At 36.0% G+C, this 18,228-nt stretch overlaps 1 protein-coding gene across 4 annotated transcripts in view; it reads left to right on the top strand.

The window, feature by feature from the left end:
- WDPCP (WD repeat containing planar cell polarity effector) overlaps positions 1-18,228 on the top strand; it is a 382,460-nt gene that overhangs the window by 146,177 nt on the left and 218,055 nt on the right. For all 4 annotated transcript variants that reach the window (XM_053890729.1, XM_053890730.1, XM_053890728.1 and 1 more), the window contains 2 exons: positions 6,871-7,059; positions 10,332-10,455. In XM_053890729.1, coding sequence (XP_053746704.1) covers positions 6,871-7,059; positions 10,332-10,455 — 313 coding nt within the window. The remainder of the gene's footprint in view (positions 1-6,870; positions 7,060-10,331; positions 10,456-18,228) is intronic.

The raw sequence follows: 18,228 nt of genomic DNA, 5'->3' as shown, positions 1-18,228 counted from the left end.
TTATCTGTGAGATAAACAGCATTTATCTGTGAGAATCTTCCATATCGGTATGTACATCTTCAAATTTTCCTTTACATTAGTGAGTAGTATCCCATTATGTAGATAAACCACAATTTGTATATTGCTCCACCTCTTGATGGACATCTGGATTGTTTCCAGATTTAAGCTAATATCACTAAAAATACTATGTATTTTCATGTACAAGTCTTTATATTGACATATATGTATATATTTTGTTTAATGCTTATTTATTTTTGAGAGAGAGAGAGACAGAGTGTGAACAGGGGAGGAGCAGAGAGAGAGGGAGACACAGAATCTGAAGCAGGCTCCAGGCTCTGAGCCGTCAGCACAGAGCCCGACGCGGGGCTCGAACTCACAAACTGCGAGATCACCTCCTGAGCCACAGTCAGACACTTCACTGACTGAGCCACCCAGGCGCCCCTATATTGACATATATTCTAATTTCTCTTGGGAAAAATCTAGGAGTAGAATGCCTAGGCCATAGGCTCAGGATATGTTTAACTGAAGAAGAAACTATTTTGAAGTTCTGGTTGCTCTATATTCTACCGCTTAGCCTTAATGGTCTTTTTAATTTTGGCCATTCTAATGGGTGTGTAATGGTGTTAATTTTCATTTCCGTGATGACTATTGGAGCTTAGTATCTTTTTATGTGCTTATTTGCCATATATCTTCTCTGATAAAGTATATCTTCAAATCTTTTGCCCAAATTTAATTGGATTGTTTATTATTGAGTTGTAAGAGTTTTTATATATTCTGAATAAAAATCTTTTGTGAGACACTAGTATTATGAATGTTTTCTTCCAGCTCATAGTTTTACCTTTTCATTTATTTAACAACGTGTTTCGGGTAGCAGAAGTTTTTAATTTTAATGAAATTCAGTTCTTAAATTATTTTATGACTTGTGTTTTTTATGTACCATCTTAAGAAGTGTTTGTCTAACCCTGTTTCCTCCTAGACATTTTAGCTCTTACAATTAGGTTTATGGTCTGTTCCAAGTTAAAATTTTGCATATACTATGAGGCATAGATTAAAATTAATTAGAAAAAATTAACGTTTTTTCATTCTTGAGAGACAGAGCATGAGTGGGGGAGGGGCAGAGAGAAAGAGGGAAACATAGAATCCAAGCAGGCTCCAGGCTCTGAGCTGTCAGCACAGAGCCTGATGCGGGGCTCGAACCACGAATTGTGAGATCATGACCTGAGCTGAAGTCGGACGCTTAACCACCTGAGCCACTCAGGCGCCCCTAATTTTTAAAACAATTTTAGCCAACCAGGGGCCCCTGAAATTAGTTTTTAAATATAAATATTCATTTGTCCCAGAACCAATTGTTGGAAAGACTGTCCTTTCTCCATTGAACTGCCTTGACCATATATGTATGTGTTTATGAATAGATTCTATTCTCTTCCACTGATCTATATGTCTATATGGGAGTACCACACTGTCTTAATTACTGTGGTTTTATAGTAAGTCATAAAATCAATTACTGTTAGTTCTCCAACTTTGTTCTTTTTCCAAATTGTTTTTGGCTACTCTAGATCCTTTGATTTCTATATAAATTTTAAAACAAACTTGTCAGTTTTACAAAAGTACTTGAGATTTTGATTGGGATTATGTTGAATCTGTAGTTCAATTTGAGGTGGAATGACAGTTTAACAATATTGAGTCTCTCAATCTTTGAACACAATATCTCTCTCCATTTATTCAAATCTTTTAAAACTTCTCTCAGCAGTGATTTTTGGGCACCTGGGTGTCTCAGTTGGTTAAGCATCTGACTTTTGATTTTGGCTCAGGTCATGATCTTGCAGTTCCTGGTATCAAGCCCCAACTCGGGCTCTGCGCTCAATGCAGAGCCTGCTTGGGATTCTCTCTCTCTCCCTCTCTCTCTGTCCCTCTCCTACTTGCATTTTCTCTCTCTCCCTCCACCTCTAAATAAATAAATAAATAAATAAATAAATAAATAAAGTTTATTAAAAAATTAAAAACAATAAAATTTCTCTCAGCAGTGTTTTTTAATTTTAAGTGTAAAGATCTTATGCATACTTTGTTCATATTTTTGGGTGCTACTGCAAATAGTATTTTTAATTACAATTTTAATTGTTCATTGGGATTATATGGAAATAAAATTTTAAAATCTTGACCATGTACCCTGTTAAACTCATTTCCAGTTGTAATAATGTTTTTGTAGATTCTTTAGGACTTTCTGAGATGACTATGACAATGGCATTTAAAAACAGTTTTACATATTCTTATTCAGCCTGTATGCCTTTTATTTTGGTTCCTTATTACATCAGCTGGAATCTCCAGTACAGTATTAAGTGAGGTGGCAAGGGAGGACAGCCTTGCTTTGTTTCAGATCTTAGATGGAAAGCATTTAGTCTTTTCACTATTAGTATTAATGTTATTACGTTGAGGAAGTCCCCTTCCTTCCATTCCTAATTGGCTAAGATATATTATCTTGAGTAGATATTGAATTTTTTCAAGTTTTTTTTTTTTTTTTTTTGCATCTGTTGAAATTATTATGTTTTTTTCTGGTCATATGGTGAATTATATTGATTAGTTTCCAGATGTTTTAGCAGCTTGCATTTGTGGGATAAATCTCTCTTGTTCATGATCTATGATCTTTTTAATATATTGCTAGACTTGCTAATACTTTGTTAGGGATTTTTGTATCTGTTTATGGGAGATATTGGTCTGTAGTTTTCTGTCTTTTCCTGTACTGTCTCTGTCATTTTTTACATCAGTGTAATTAATGCTAACATGATGAAATAAGTTGTCAAGTGCTCCCTCTTCTTGTATATTGAGTTGTGTAGAGTTAATATTATTTCTTCTTCTGATATTTGGGAGAATTCACCAATGAAGGCATCTGGACATGAAGGGTGTGTGTGTGTGTGTGTGCGTGTGTGTGTGTGTGTACATGCATGTATGTACATGTGTGTTGAAAGATTCTTTAACTATGAATTCAAGTTTAAATAATATAGAGTCATTCAAGTTATCTATTCCTTCTTGCAAGAGCTTTGATAGTTTGAGTCCTTCAAGGTATCCATCTCATTTACGTTATGTTTATTTGTATAAAGTTATTCATATTATTATTTTTTAATGTGTGTAGTTCTGTAGTCTTTCTTTCTTTTTTTTATGAATTTAGGCCAAGATTGGTCAGTTTTACTGATCATTTCAAAGAATTAGCTGTTGATTTCATTGGTTTTCTCTATTCTTTTTTTTTTTTAAATTTTTTTTTTTTCAACGTTTTTTATTTATTTTTGGGACAGAGAGAGACAGAGCATGAACGGGGGAGGGGCAGAGAGAGAGGGAGACACAGAATCTGAAACAGGCTCCAGGCTCCGAGCCATCAGCCCAGAGCCTGACGCGGGGCTCGAACTCACAGACCGCGAGATCGTGACCTGGCTGAAGTCGGACGCTTAACCGACTGCGCCACCCAGGCGCCCCGGTTTTCTCTATTCTTTATTTACTAGTTCTTATTTTTATCATTTCCATCCTTCTATTTACTTTAGGTGTAATTTACTCTACTTTCCCTAGGTTCTTAATGTGGGAAGCTGGGATTGTTGATTTTAGACCTTCCTTCTTTTCTAATTAAAACACTTAAAGCTAGAAATTTCCCTCTAAGTACTGCTATAGCTACATCTCACAAGTTTTGATGTTATATTTTTATCTTATTTATTTATATTTTCCTTTCTAAATCTCAGAGAGGGAGAGAGAGAGAGAATCCCAAACAGGCTTCCCACTGTCAGTGCAGAGCCCGATGCAGGGATTAAACTCATGAATCATAAAATCATGACCTGAACTGATGTCGGATGCTTAATCAACTGAGCCGCCCAGGCACTCCTTTTTGTTTTTATTCATTTCAAAATATTTCCTAATTTACTTTGTGGTTTCTTCTTTAAGTCATAGTTTATTTAAAAGAATGTTGATTAATTTCTAAATAGTTGGAGATTTTCCAGGTATCTTTCTGTATTGATATCCAATTTAATTCTGTTGTGGTCAGAAGAACCTACTCTGTATGATTTCAAAACAGTTAAATTTATTGAGGTTTGTTTTAGCCCCCTGAATATGATCCATCTTGGTTGATATTCTATTTACATTTAAAAAGAATGTATTTTGCTGTTCAGTGAAGTGTTTTATAAATGTCAGGTCAAATTCACTGATAATGTTTTTCAAGTATTTTCTATTTTTGCTGATTTTGTTTATGTGTTCTCTCAACTAGTGAGTGAGGAAATTCCAATTATAATTGTGGCTTTCACTTTTTCTCCTTTTAGTTCTATCAATTTTTGCTATATTATTTCAGAACTCTGTTATTAGTAATATTTAAGATTGTTATGGTTCTTCATTAATTTTCAACTCTTTATTATGAAGGTACAGAATTTTAGTTTAATTCATTTTTATCTAAGCATTTTTAAAAGTCTTGCTGTTGTCTTCTGGCTTGCATAATTTCAGAAACAAAGTTTGCAGTTTTTCATATCTTTGTGCCTGTGTCTTTTTTCTTTGGCTACTTTTTAAGATTTTCCCTTCATCCTCTTTTGAACATGATTATGATTATGGTTAATGTTTTTTTCTCAGCAAATAAGTTTCTTCTCTTTCTAGAGGTATTGCTTAGGGTACGAGCAGAATCAACAGATTTCAGATATTTTTGGTTTCCTATAAAGTTCCTACACATTGATATCTACTGCCAAGGAACCACCCTGATTTATGAGAGTTTACAGTGCTTGACTGCAAGCTTGTGAAGGCTTTTGGATAGTACCATTCATGATTCTACCAACACAGAAAGAATAGTGAGGTTTTATTGCTTGGTATGGTTAGGGCAATTCCCCAGATTCCCTATCAAGTTGAGTCCTGTTACATATAGCACAAATTCTTATTTTGATGTGACTTGAAGTTAGTATGAAGAGTTTTGGCATCTTTTGCATGAACTAATGTATTTTTTAAAATCCTAAAACCTGTAACTATTCCAGTTAAATGATGTTGATGATGATAGTAATAAAAAGAAGAATTGCAGTAATATTTTATATACTTTACAGCTTATAAATAATTTTACATACATTTTCTCATTTGGTTTTATGATTATTTGTACTGAGAAATTTTTATGGACTCACTCAAATCAATAAACATTGCTACTTTTGAAGAAAAAGTATTTTATAGCCAACCATTTTTAAAAGATTAAAAAAAAAAAACCCACCCTGCTTAAAAGCCCTAATACTTACTGTCATTTAATTACACAGAAATTGTTAGTTTCAAATGAAATCAAGGATGTATAAAAGATGATAAAATTAGAATAGAATGCCCCATCTTTGTTTTGTGGTCTTGCTTCTCTTACATTAGAAGTGGATTTTCTTTGGGGCGCCTGGGTGGCTCATTCGGTTACACGTCTGACTTTGGCTCAGGTCATGATCTCACAGTTCGTGAGTTCAAGCCTCACGTTGGACCCTGTGCTGACAGCTCAGAGCCTAGAGCCTGCTTCAGATTCTGTGTCTTCCTCTCTCAGCCCCTCCCCTGCTCACACTTTGTTTCTCTCTCTCAAAAATAAATAAGCATTAAAAAATTTTTTTAATAAAAAAAAGTGGATTTCTTTCATTTTTTTATTTAAAAAATTTTTTAATGTTTATTTAAAAAAAAATTTAATGTTTATTTATATTTGATACAGAGAGAGACAGAACATGAATGGGAGAGGGTCAGAGAGAGAGGGAGACACAGAATCTGAAGCAGGCTCCAGGCTCTGTGCTGTCAGCACAGAGCCCAACGCGGGGCTCCAACTCACAGACCGTGAGATCATGACCTGAGCCGAAGTTGGACGCTCAACCGACTGAGCCACCCAGGAGTCCCGATTTCTTTCATTTTAAAAGGATAAACTAATGTACTTATATTGTGCCAAGATATTTTATAGTAAATATTAGCTGTGAAGGGCATCACTAGCAAGATTAACACTGATCATCCTTCAGTAGAAAAGAATAGTCTTTACTTTTTAAATTTTTTTTAAAGTTTTTATTTATTTATTTTGAGAGAGACAGAGACAGCATGAGTGAGGGAAGGGCAGCTAGAGGAGAGAGAGAATCCCAAGTAGGCTCTGCACTGCCAGCAGAGAGCCTGACGCGGGGCTCAAATCCATGAAGCCGTGAGATCATGACCTGAGCTGAAACCAAGAGTTGGACGCTTAACCAACTGAGCCACCCAGGTGCCCCAAAAAGAATAGTCTTTAAATGCCAATTTAAAATAAATTCGTATGTGGTATCTATGAAAAAACTATCAATTGAGAGCACCCATTAATAAAAACAGACTTCAAAGCATATATATAGTCATATTTGTCATGGCTATTTGTACTTATCCCCACCCACACCAAAGTATGTGGGGCTGAAGAGTAAAAGCAACTTAGAACCAATAGAGCTAGTCAATAAGAATTGTGTTCACATCAAAACCCTGTCTTTAAATGTATATAACAGAGGCCTAAACAACTGGTGCGAAAAATAGGGTTAGCTATTGTGGTCTACCTAAAAGTGAATAAACAAGAGAAGAATCTTTAGGTAGACCGCAAAAGCTAACCCCATTTTCCCCATCTGTTGTTTAGGCCTCTGCTGTATATGTTTAAAGACAGGCTTTTGATGTGAACGTAGTTTGATTATGTGGAGTATAAATTAATTAATATATGCTGAATGACAGGCATAAGATAGATGGAGTTGGTAGCTGGTAGCCACAAAATCATATTATTCTTGCCCCCCTAGATCCCACATTTCTAGCACTTATGCAGGAAATGATTATTTTTCCTTTATGGAAATGTTAACTCTGTATTTGTTAATCTACTTGTTATTTTCAAAAGAATCACTTGGTTTTACTTTTTTGTGACAGGTATCTTCACACGAGGACAGCTGGGCCTGATAGACATCATATTCCAATACATTCACTGTGATGAGATATATGAGGCGATAAATATCCTGAGCAGTATGAACTGGGACACTCTGGGCCACCAGTGCTTTATCAGCATGAGTGCCATTGTAAACCATCTTCTTAGACAAAAGCTCACTCCAGAGAGAGAAGGTCAGACATGGAGTATATTTCATAAATGGATTTTGTATATATATGAAGTACATTTTATTGAGTCCACTATGTTTTGAGGATTTTTTTGAATTGTATTATCAGAGATTAAAAGACAAATGTTAATGCCCTATTAAAACTGACAAGATCAGATATCAAATAATTATCCATATGGTACTTAGCGTGTAGTATTTGTCAACATAAAGAACAACTTTTTTTGTGTATACCTGTGTTGGAACTCACAATGCAGTCATTGTACATTTCAGTCTAAGTTCATGTGTGTAATATGCTCAGATCTTAAACTTTAATTGAGAATTCCATGTACTCTGTAGGGGCTGGTAGACAGAGGGCCCCAAATAAAGGTCCTTATTCTTCCTTCATTTTAGACATCAGTATTTTTTTCTCATACTCCAAATCTTTTGTCTAGATGGTAGTCCTTACCACTGATTTGTGTGTGTGCTGTGTGTGTGTGTGTGTGTGTGTGTGTGTGTGTGTGTGTGTGTGAGAGAGAGAGAGAGAGACAGAGAGAGAGAGAGAGACAGAGAGAGACAGAGACAGAGAGAGAGAGAGAGAGAATGAGAATTGTGGCCCAGGCTGCTACTCCTTTTCATTTTAACTGGTAGTTCCGATACCTCTCTGCCTACTTGGATTCCTCTGTTTTCCTTCAGTAAGTAATTATGCCCATAGGATCTCAGATAAGACATTGTTTTTTAAGTGAGCTCTGTGCACAGCATGGAGCTTGAACTCACCACCCCAAGATCAAGACTTGCCTGCTCTACTGACTTGAGCCATCCAGGCGCCCCTCAGATAAGACACTTTTTTAAAAAAGAGAAAAATAATGTGTACATACAGTAATGAAATTCATTTTTGTATTTTCCAATTATTCAGTGTATGCTATTTTTATTATGAGTTATTAATATAAAATGCACCTAAACATTCTTGCACTTGTGTCTTTATTTCAAATCTTTGCAAGAAGCTTTGACATTAATGATGGGAAGTCCTGGACAATGAAAAATGTCCCTAGGTAATTTACAAGGTAGAGAAAGCAGGAAATATGTCAAAAGGTCTTCACTGGAGAGCTTTTTCCCTACTATTTTCTTTGAATGTTTATAGATTTTCTTCTTCCATTTCACTATGTTTCCAAAGTAACCAAATTGTGTAGATAAAATTCTGTACCTAACCTTCATTTTAGTAATTTTAAAGAACAGGTTCCTTCAGGAAGTTCACATCATGGGACTTGGCGCAACTCTTAGGAGGCCCACAATAAATATTTATTTAATGTTAATTGAATGTGCTCTTTGGAGGTAGTCCAACCCATCTCTGGAGGGTCCAGTATTTCTACAGTGAGAAAATGCCTAGCACAATGCTTGGCCTACCATAGGTATTTAATGACTATTAGTTAAAAATAAAAAGAAGAGTATAACTTTAAAATGTTAGGTTACTAGATATTACTGTAATATTTCTGCCTACAGAGTTATCTCAAGTACTTATTTCTTAGTATTGGTACACTCTCAGAGATTAGGTACATAGTAGGGGGTTAAAAAGCAGAATATGTAAGGAAAGCCTGTTATAGTATACACAATATGTGTAAGAGATGCTAAATTTACAGTTGAAGAATTGTAGAGAAGATAAAATATTGACTGTCAACGACGCTGAGAAATTGCTAGCACCTTGGTGAATTTGTGTTGTAAGATTCCTGTGTTGTAAGAAAGGTTATTAGGGAATTCACAAATGGGCATTATCAGATTCTTGCTTTAATAAAGGATATTTTCAAGGTACCGTGTTGGGAAGATAGGGAAATGAAAAGCTTGTATGATACTAGGCTATTAAAATAAAAGACTTGCATGATGCTGGATTATCAGAATATGCACATTTTAAGTAGGTATATGCATTTCCCCCCAAGTAACTGCAAAATACATTTCTAAAACATTCAGAATTCTTCTCTGTTGAGATTTATTCTGTCCGAATCTAACAAATTTGACATGGTAATTTGTTTTCCTTTTATTAGTGGAACCCAGTGAGTTCTTTCATTTGTGCTGTGTTGTGGTTATCTTTGAGATCTTCATTTCTGCCTTAAACATCAAGCTGGGCTATCTAATGAATCTGTAACTGTGCTGGGAGTTATGAGTGTTCCATATAGGTTTGAACATTGCAGAAGTACGAAACATGCTGTCAAGAAAACAAGCAATGGCAAGAGGCTCTGGCTTGTTTTCACAATAGCATTGCTGTATTCAATTTTAATCTAAATTGACTGCTGCTTTGAAAGAAAATACCTCTGAAGTTCATCTTACTTTACTGTCTAGATTTGAGATTTAAAAAAAAGAAATTACTAACAGCTTAGCCAAGTCCATAGCAATTACTCTGATGAGGTATTTAATACTTTCAAACCCAAATATACCTAAAACTAGAGTTTTGCTAAATAAGGAATTTTTTATTCACTCTAGCACTTAGTAGCATAAAAATCAATGGAGTTTTACTGTAAGCTGAAGTTCTCTCATACAGTGCTCACCATTATTGTAATTATATAACTTCCAGGTGTTTGGGGGAGAAAACACAACCCCTTGGTAAAATTATGAAGTAGGCAAAATGTGCCTTTTTCTCCCAGTCTCTAGCCCTCTGGTTTATCAAAACTTGCTCTCCAATCCTTTTTTCCTAGGAAGGTGTCAGTTGACCAAGAGCAGATTAGCATGACATCCCTCCCAGGGGTGTTAGCTTTCACACTTGGACAAAACCAACAATCTTGTTTATTAGAATGAGATTTAGGGAAGGTATGGGGACTTTCGCTGTTTCTTTAAAATTGTCTTAGAAGGATGTTATTACTTCAGTAGGGCTGTATTTATTTTTAAATGTTTATTTAAAACATTCCTAATACTTCTTTCAATCCCCAATGCAAAAAGGTTAGTTTTCTCCTTTTAGGTAAAGAGTAAATGTTCAGCACACTGTGAGTTGATTCTACTGGAAATACTAGTTCAAACTGTGTTACTTTGATGAGTCACTGTTTTAATTACCCATTTGTGGTGAGAGGTTGGTTCATTATGGATTTCTTCAGTTTTGACAGCTTTTTGTTGCTCAGAGTCATTGTCAGCTTTGCCTCAAGTGAAAGTTTATACACAGGTTTGTTTTTGTACCAGCTGTCATATTTTAATTTCATCTTTCCTGCAACAAGCTCACATTTCATCCAAGTTTGCAAAACCTGACTGACTGCAAACATGAGTATTCTGTTGTAATTGAAGGAGTTTCACTTGTTTCAGTGCTGCTATGTTTGAATTCCACAGCACAGCTTGAGGCAAGCCTTGGAACCTTCTATGCTCCAACAAGACCACTTCTGGATACAACTATATTGGAATACAGAGATGAAATCAGCAAATATGCAAGAAGATTCTTCCATCACTTGCTCAGGTGAACAATATCTTGGGATTGATTAATGTCAGACTACCTATTTAAGGAACCATCTTCTTTAATTAGAATATTCCATAATGTGGCTGTTTTCTAATAGTCCATTTCCTAAGAGAAAAAACAGATCTTCTCTTGATACTCTTTAATATGTTCTTGTTTTCCTTTTAATGAATATATTTGAATATTGTTTAGGGCTTTTACACATCATCAGAATGCTTGAATATAACTTCCCCTTTAATATGAAAGCAAACAATACTAACTATGTAAAGTCAATTTTATTTGTAAAGTCAATTTTATTTATTTTATTTTTATTTTTATTTTTTTGAGAGAGAGGGGGAGGGAGAGGGAGAGAGAGCAACTCACAACTGTGAGATCATGACCTGAGCCAAAATCAAGAGTTGGATGCTTAACTGACTGAGCCACCCAGGTGCCCTAGTAATGTTCCATTTTTTTAAGATGAGAGGGATATGCATCAGGGTCCATCAAAAACTGTTATTCTTTTAATTAAATATATGTGTTGTATACTTTTATATATCATGTATTTTATAACAGGAAGTAAGAGAATTATCAACTTCATGTACCAAAGGTAAGTATTACATCGAGTTGAATTTTGAGTTTTAATTTCATTTATAATGTGTCATAGTTCTTTTTAACTCTTTCAAACAATTTCATGTATTATCTCTCCTTTTTTCTCAGAACATACCCTGTAAGAGGGTATCATTATTTGACAAATAAATAAACTATTAAGTGGTACTTTGGTCTCTACCTAACAGTGAAGCCTTTGGAAAACAGTCTTAAAAGTTGAGAAATGTTGATATATTGCATGAATTATGATCTGTAATTGAATCTTGCCTTTTTATCTGAATGATTTTAGCATATTTCAAGAGACTCTTCATCCTGAATGAAGCTGTTTTCTATGTGTGAACAAATGCCAAAAATACTAGGGCGGATGTCACATTTATTTGGACTTCTTTGCTTTGTTCTATATTTTGTTTCCCTTGTTTCTGAATTTACCTCCTGCCTAAACAGCCCAAAAAAAGGTTATTCCTAGAATTAAATGTTTTTCCTTGGGGTATATCAGGATTTTCTCATTTCCTTTTTTGCACGCTTTGCTACTATTTCAGTTATCATGAGTGTTTATTAGTTCTTTTGATAGTAGGCTATATATGACATTATGAAAAAAGTGTACATTTAGAAGAAATTAAATGAAATAGTTTAAATTGGAATTATTCTTTTTTTAATCTGCTGTGAAGTTCTCCTGCTTAGAGGAAGAGGAACAGGCTAAATACTTTGTATTTGTGAAGTGCTAGAATTGCATTACTGCCTTTACCTTGTCTAGCCAGTATATTAATACTCTAAAAAGTGTTATTAGATAATGGAATAAGTTCTAAACAGTAAAGACCATCATAAAGAATTTCAAGTTAAAGATGAAGAAAAGAAGCACCATGCAGAATAGGGATGTACCTAAGGTCACTCATTGGTAAAGCTGACTGAAACTGCCTGAGTCCAGATTGGGCTCTTTTGATAAAGAAGAATAAAATATTACATTGATTTTAATTTCATACAGCATATAAAGCATGAGGTCATAGTATGCATGCATGAGGACAGTAATCCATTTTGGTTATTAAAATAACTATTTTTGATACAATTTTGTTTTTATCTTGACATTAGAGGAAGTACACAGATTTTTTTGTCATTAGCAAGTATGAAAACTTATCTTGACAGTCTTCCTCCAAATACAAATGAATCTAAACTTTAAAACTGATTTCTCATGTCCTTTCTTGACACCTTTTTGTATGTGTTCCAAGTAATAAATTTTCATCAAGAAATGTTCCCTGTAAATGTAAATCATGGCTTTTAACATTGAAGATAGAAAGCAGTAGAGGTACAATATTGATAAAACAGCTAAATAAAATGTTTACTATAGTAAAATTTTAAATAGATGATGCAGTCTATTTCATAAAATCATTAAGTTGTAAGACGCTTACCTATAGAAGTTGTCTAGAAAAAACTTCAGTGTGTTTTCCTATATTCCCATACTCACTCTCTTGACACCAGATAGGTGGGAGTTTTTTCCCCCCACACTGACCAATCTCTGACACCTGCAGGGTGTTCTAGAATTCAATACAATTCTGACAGTAACCAGAGTTAACACAGACCACACATGTAAAGTTATCAGTCCTACAGGAGTGTCCTTATTTCAGCTGCCATCTGCAAGTAATAAGTCCCCAGGTTACTCACAGGTTCTGTCCAATTTGGCTACAAATTGGAGTTTCCTGCTACCCCCTTCTCAGATTTGATAATTTGCTAGAGCAGCTCACAGAACCCAGAAGAGCAGTTTTCTTACTATTGCCAGTATTTTAAAGGATGTTTTATTTATTTATATTAATTAAAAATTTTTTGAACATTTATTTATTTTTCAGAGAGAGAGAGAGAGAGAGAGTGAGTGAGCAAGCATGAGCAGGGGAGGGGAAGAGAGAGGGAGACACAGAATCTGAAACAGGCTCCAGGCTCTGAGCTGTGAGCACAGAGCCTGACGTGGGGCTCAAACTCATGAACCGTAAGATCATGACCTGAGCAGAAGTCAGATGCTTAGCCTACTGAGTCACCCAGGCACCCCCTTAAAGGATGTTTTAAAGGATACAGGTGAACAGCCAGATGAAGAGATGCATAGGGCAAGTTATAGGAGAAGGGACATGAAGCCTCCATTCCCTCTCCAGGAGTGCCACCCTCCCAGCACTTCCACTTGTTTACCAAATTTGGAACCTTTTCGAACCCGTTCCTTTTGGATATTTTATGCAGGCTTCATTACGTAGGCATGATTGATTAAATAATTGGCCATTGGTAATAACTCAACCTCCAAACCTTCTCTCCAGCCCCAGGTCTGGGGATAGGGCTGAAATTTCCAATCCTCTAATCATACGCTTGGTTCCACTGACAACCAGCCCCCATGCTAGGGGCTTTCACAAAGTCTCCTCTGTAATGTAAACTCAGATGTGGTTGAAAGGGGCTTGTTACAAATAATAAAAGACTTTCTTTTCTTTTAGGAAATCCTAAGGATTTTAGGAATGGGATAAAACCAAATATATAAAATATATATTTCTTACTATAAATCATAATATCACAGAATGCAAATGCAACTGCCTAAGCTAAGTTCAGAAGATGATTGTTCACCTGTCTTCATGAAATAGAATAGTCCTCCAGAACTACTGAATAGGAAGGTATTAACAAGTAAGAACTTTTCATTATAAACAAATAGAAACTATAATAGGAACTCCTAGATATTGATGAAATAAAAGGGCAAATATTTCAAGTGAATGTGCCACATATGAAACTTATTTTACTAACATGGAAACATATTATAAAGGATTAAAAATTAATTGATTCTACTTGTTTATTTCCCCTCTTAACTATAAGACTACTGTTTTCTGGGGCGCCTGGGTGGCTCAGTCGGTTAAGCGTCCGACTTCAGCTCAGGTCATGATGTTGCGGTCTGCAAGTTCGAGCCCCGCGTCGCTCTGGGCTGATGGCTCAGAGCCTGGAGCTTGCTTCCGATTCTGTGTCTCCCTCTCTCTCTGCCCCTCCCCCGTTCATGCTGTGTCTCTCTCTCTGTCTCAAAAATAAATAAACGTTAAAAAAAAAAATTAAAAAAAAAAAAAAGGCTACTGTTTTCTGACTCCTATGGAACAATGTGATTGTGGCACAGAGATAGCGTCATGCTTTTCAATTATTAGAAAACGGTAAGCAAGTTGGAAAAGGGAACTTTATTGCCTAGAAATAAAAATAAGATGTTTGTGGGGCACCTGGGTGGCTCATCAGTCAGCAAAGTGTCCGATTTCAGCTCAGGTTATAATCTTACAGGTCATGAGTTCGAGCCTCCAGTCAGGCTCTGTGCTGACAGCTAGAGCCTGGAGCCTGCTTCAGATCCTGTGTCTTCTTTTCTCTCTGCCCCTCTCCCACTTGTGCTCTGTCTCTCTCTCAAAAATAAACATTTAAAAATTTTTAAAAAATACAATGTTTATGAAATATTTCAGGCAGAGTTTAGTGATACCTGTATTTTCCTTTTCACTGCAACAAAAAGTAAGAGGAACTGATGAAAAGAAAGGGAGATGGATAGATATGTAATAAAACAATATTGTAAAATGATGATAGAATCTAGGTGGTAAATATATTCATACAGCTTTCCTGGATGTTTGAAAATTTTTACAATAAGGTGTTGGAGGGAAATATATATTATGTTGGGGTCAATATTTATACTTAGAGTTCAGGTAAAAAAGGGTACTGTTTTGGAAATTATTCTTAGCTTTCTTTCTTTTTTTTTTTTTTTTTAAATTTTTTTTTAACGTTTATTTATTTTTGAGACAGAGAGAGACAAAGCATGAACGGGGGAGGGTCAGGGAGAGGGAGACACAGAATCCGAAACAGGCTCTAGGCTCTGAGCTGTCAGCACAGAGCCTGACGTGGGGCTCAAACTCACGGACCATGAGATCATGACCTGAGCCGAAGTCGGCCGCTTAACCGACTGAGCCACCCAGGCGCCCCTATTCTTAGCTTTCAAAATGGTTCTTAGCTTATGCAATACATATATATGATAGGCACAAAAATTATTCTGTGACTAAAAAAGTTGTTAACCAGCTTGATTTCTAAATGGCTTTTTTGGTTACACTTTTCACTAATGCAGCATACATAGTAAAGTAAGTAAAACCATTATATGAAATCAATTCAAAGAATATTAATACTAAAATAGTTACCTAAGAATATTTAGGAAATAACACAGAATTATTTGCAGAGAAAAACTTCCTGGTCAGATCATCTAAACATGCTTGATAATATATTTAAAATATTTGCTTAAAGCGTGGCAGGAAACTAAGGGAAACACTCAGGTAGAAATGACAAGGATGCTTGATTCCACTAGAGTAAGCAAACTCAAAGTTTGCCTTGAGGGCATGTGCTGGCACCTGGCAGTGAGGAGCTTGGTTTAGGAAAGCTTGTACATTCAGAGTGTAGGAGACAAAGCCTAGGGCTCAAGCAGAATGGGGAGATGGGATCATGAGATCTCCACATCAATCTATGACCATTGGAGGGTAGCATCTTCTCTGAACTATAAGGAAGGAAGGTATGAAAGGCAAGAAGGAATGGTGGGCAAAATATAATACTAAACTTGTAGGAACATACAAATCAATAGTATAAAACATAAACACTAACATCTAATTCAAGGGATTAAAAATTAAGATAAAATTCTGGGCAATAACAGTATATAAATCAGAAGATGAGTGAAGAAGTTAAAGTATTCTAAAGTCTTTATGCTTTTCAAGAAGAAGATATACTACTAATACTAGGTTTTATTTATTTTTTTTAATTTATTTATTTTTAATCTTTATTTATTTTGAGAGAGAGAGAGAGCATGAGCAGGGAAAGAACAGAGAGAGGAGACACAGAATCCCAAGCAGGTTTCAGGCTCTGAGCTGCCAGCACAGAGCCTGACGCAGGACTTGAACCCATGAACTGTGAGATCATGACCGAGCCGAAGTCGGATGCTTAACCAACTGAGCCACCCGGGTGCCCCAATACTAGATTTTATTAAGTAAAATATACACGGTAGAATTTCTGGGGCAATCACTAAAAAAATGCAAACATTATATAATTTTCAAACAAACAGAGTGAATATGTTGGATGAGAACAAATTCATCACAAAAAAAGGCAAGAATTGGGAGAGGGTGCAGCACACAGGGGGACGAAACATTAAAAAAAGATGGAAAACAGAAAACACAAAATGACGTAGTAGAAATTAATTTAAAAATCAATAATCATTGTCAATGATTTCATTTGCAAAGAGAGAGAGAGACAGAGTGCAAGAGGAGGAGGGGCAGAGAGAGAGGTAGACACAGAATCTGAAGCAGACTCCAGGCTCTGAGTTGTCCTCACAAGCCTGAACTGCAGGGCTCGAACTCACAAACCAGGAGATCATGACCTAAGTCGAAGTTGAATGCTTAACTGACTGAGCCACCCAGGCACCCCTAGGTTCATTTTTATTACTGAACATTCTTTTGTCTTCTCATGACATATACTATTAGAATAAATCACATTTTATTTATCTATCCTAATGTTCAGGGACATTTCTGTTATGTTTAGGGCTACTATAAAATATGTTGCTCTTCATGTACATGTCTTTGGTGGATATGTATGGATCTTTGTAAATTTATTGACCATTTGGAATTTTTTTTTGTAAATCGTCTATCCATTCCATTGGAATTTTTACCTTTTTTATGGATTTTTAAGCAAACTTTGGATGTTATTGATAATCTTTCATTTGTTGCAAATATCTTTTCCCGTATTGCCATTCGTTTTTCAGTCTATTACATGCATGTTGTTGTTGTTGTTGTTCCTAAAGGAGTTTGATAAGGTTAATTAATATATGACTATTCTGCATTATGGTTTCCTAGTTCTTAGAACTTCTCTCCCCAGCATTATAAAAATACTTACCTTCTTTTTTCTTGTTTTTTTTTTTTTTGGCCTTTTTTAAAAATTTAAATTCAAGTTAGATAACATACAGTGTAGTCTTGGCTTCAGGAGTAGAACCCAGTGATTCATCTCTTACGTATGACACCCAGCGCTCTTCCTGAAAAGTGCCCTCCTTAATGCCCATCATCCATTTAACATTTAACCCATCCCCCCCACACCCTCTCCAGCAACCCTCAGTTTGTTCTCTGTATTTAAGAGTCTCTTATGGTTGGGGCGCCTGGGTGGCTCGGTTGGTTAGACGGCTGACTTTGGCTCAGGTCATGATCTCACGGTTTGTGGGTTCGAGCCCCATGTCGGGCTCTGTGCTGACAGCTCAGAGCCTGGAGCCTGCTTCACATTCTGTGTCTCCTGTCTGCCCCTCCCCCACTCATGCGTGTGCTCGCTCTCTCTCAAAAATAAATAAACATTAAAAAAAAAAGTCTCTTAGGGTTTGCCTCCCTCTCTCTTTTTATCTTACTCTTCCTTCACTTCCCCTGTGTTCATCTGTTGAGTTTCTCAAATTCACATCATGATATGTCTTTCTCTGACTGACTTATTTCGCTTAGAAAAATACACACTCTAGTTCTATCCACGTTGTTGGAAATGGCAAGATTTCATTCTCTTTAATTGCTGAGTAGTATTCCATTGTAGATATTTGCCACATCTTTTTTATCCATTCATCAGTTGATGGACATTTGGGCTCTTTCCATAATTTGGCTATTGTTGACAGTGCTGTTTAAACACTGGGGTGCGTGTGCCCCTTCACATCAGCATTTTTGTATCCTTTGGATAAATATGTAGTATTGCAATTGCTGGGTTATAGGGTAGTTCTATTTTTAATTTTTAAAAAAATTTTTTATGTTTATTTATTTTTGAGAGTGAGAGACAGAGCATGAGTGGGGAAGGGGCAGAGAGAGAGGGAGACACAGCATCTGAAGCAGGCTCCAAGCTCTGAGCTGTCAGCACAGAGCCCAACACGGGGCTCGAACCCACAAACTGTGAGATCATGACCTGAGTCAAAGTCTAACGTTTAACCAACTGAGTTACCCAGGTGCCCCTATTTTTAATTTTTTGAGGAACCTCCATACTGTTTTCCAGAGTGGCTGTACCAGTTTGCTTTCCCACCAACAGTGTGAAAGGGTTCCCCTTTCTCCACATCCTTGCCAACATCTCTTGTTTCCTGAGTTGTTAATTTTAGCCATTCTGACAGGTGTGAGGTGGTATCTCATTGTGGTTTTGATTAGTATTTCCCTAATGATGAGTGATGTTGAGCAT

Source organism: Panthera pardus, unplaced genomic scaffold (assembly GCF_024362965.1).
Source record: "Panthera pardus isolate Hobbes unplaced genomic scaffold, ASM2436296v1 HiC_scaffold_25, whole genome shotgun sequence".
NCBI lineage: Eukaryota > Metazoa > Chordata > Mammalia > Carnivora > Felidae > Panthera > Panthera pardus.
This window is presented reverse-complemented; position numbering and strand designations above follow the sequence as displayed.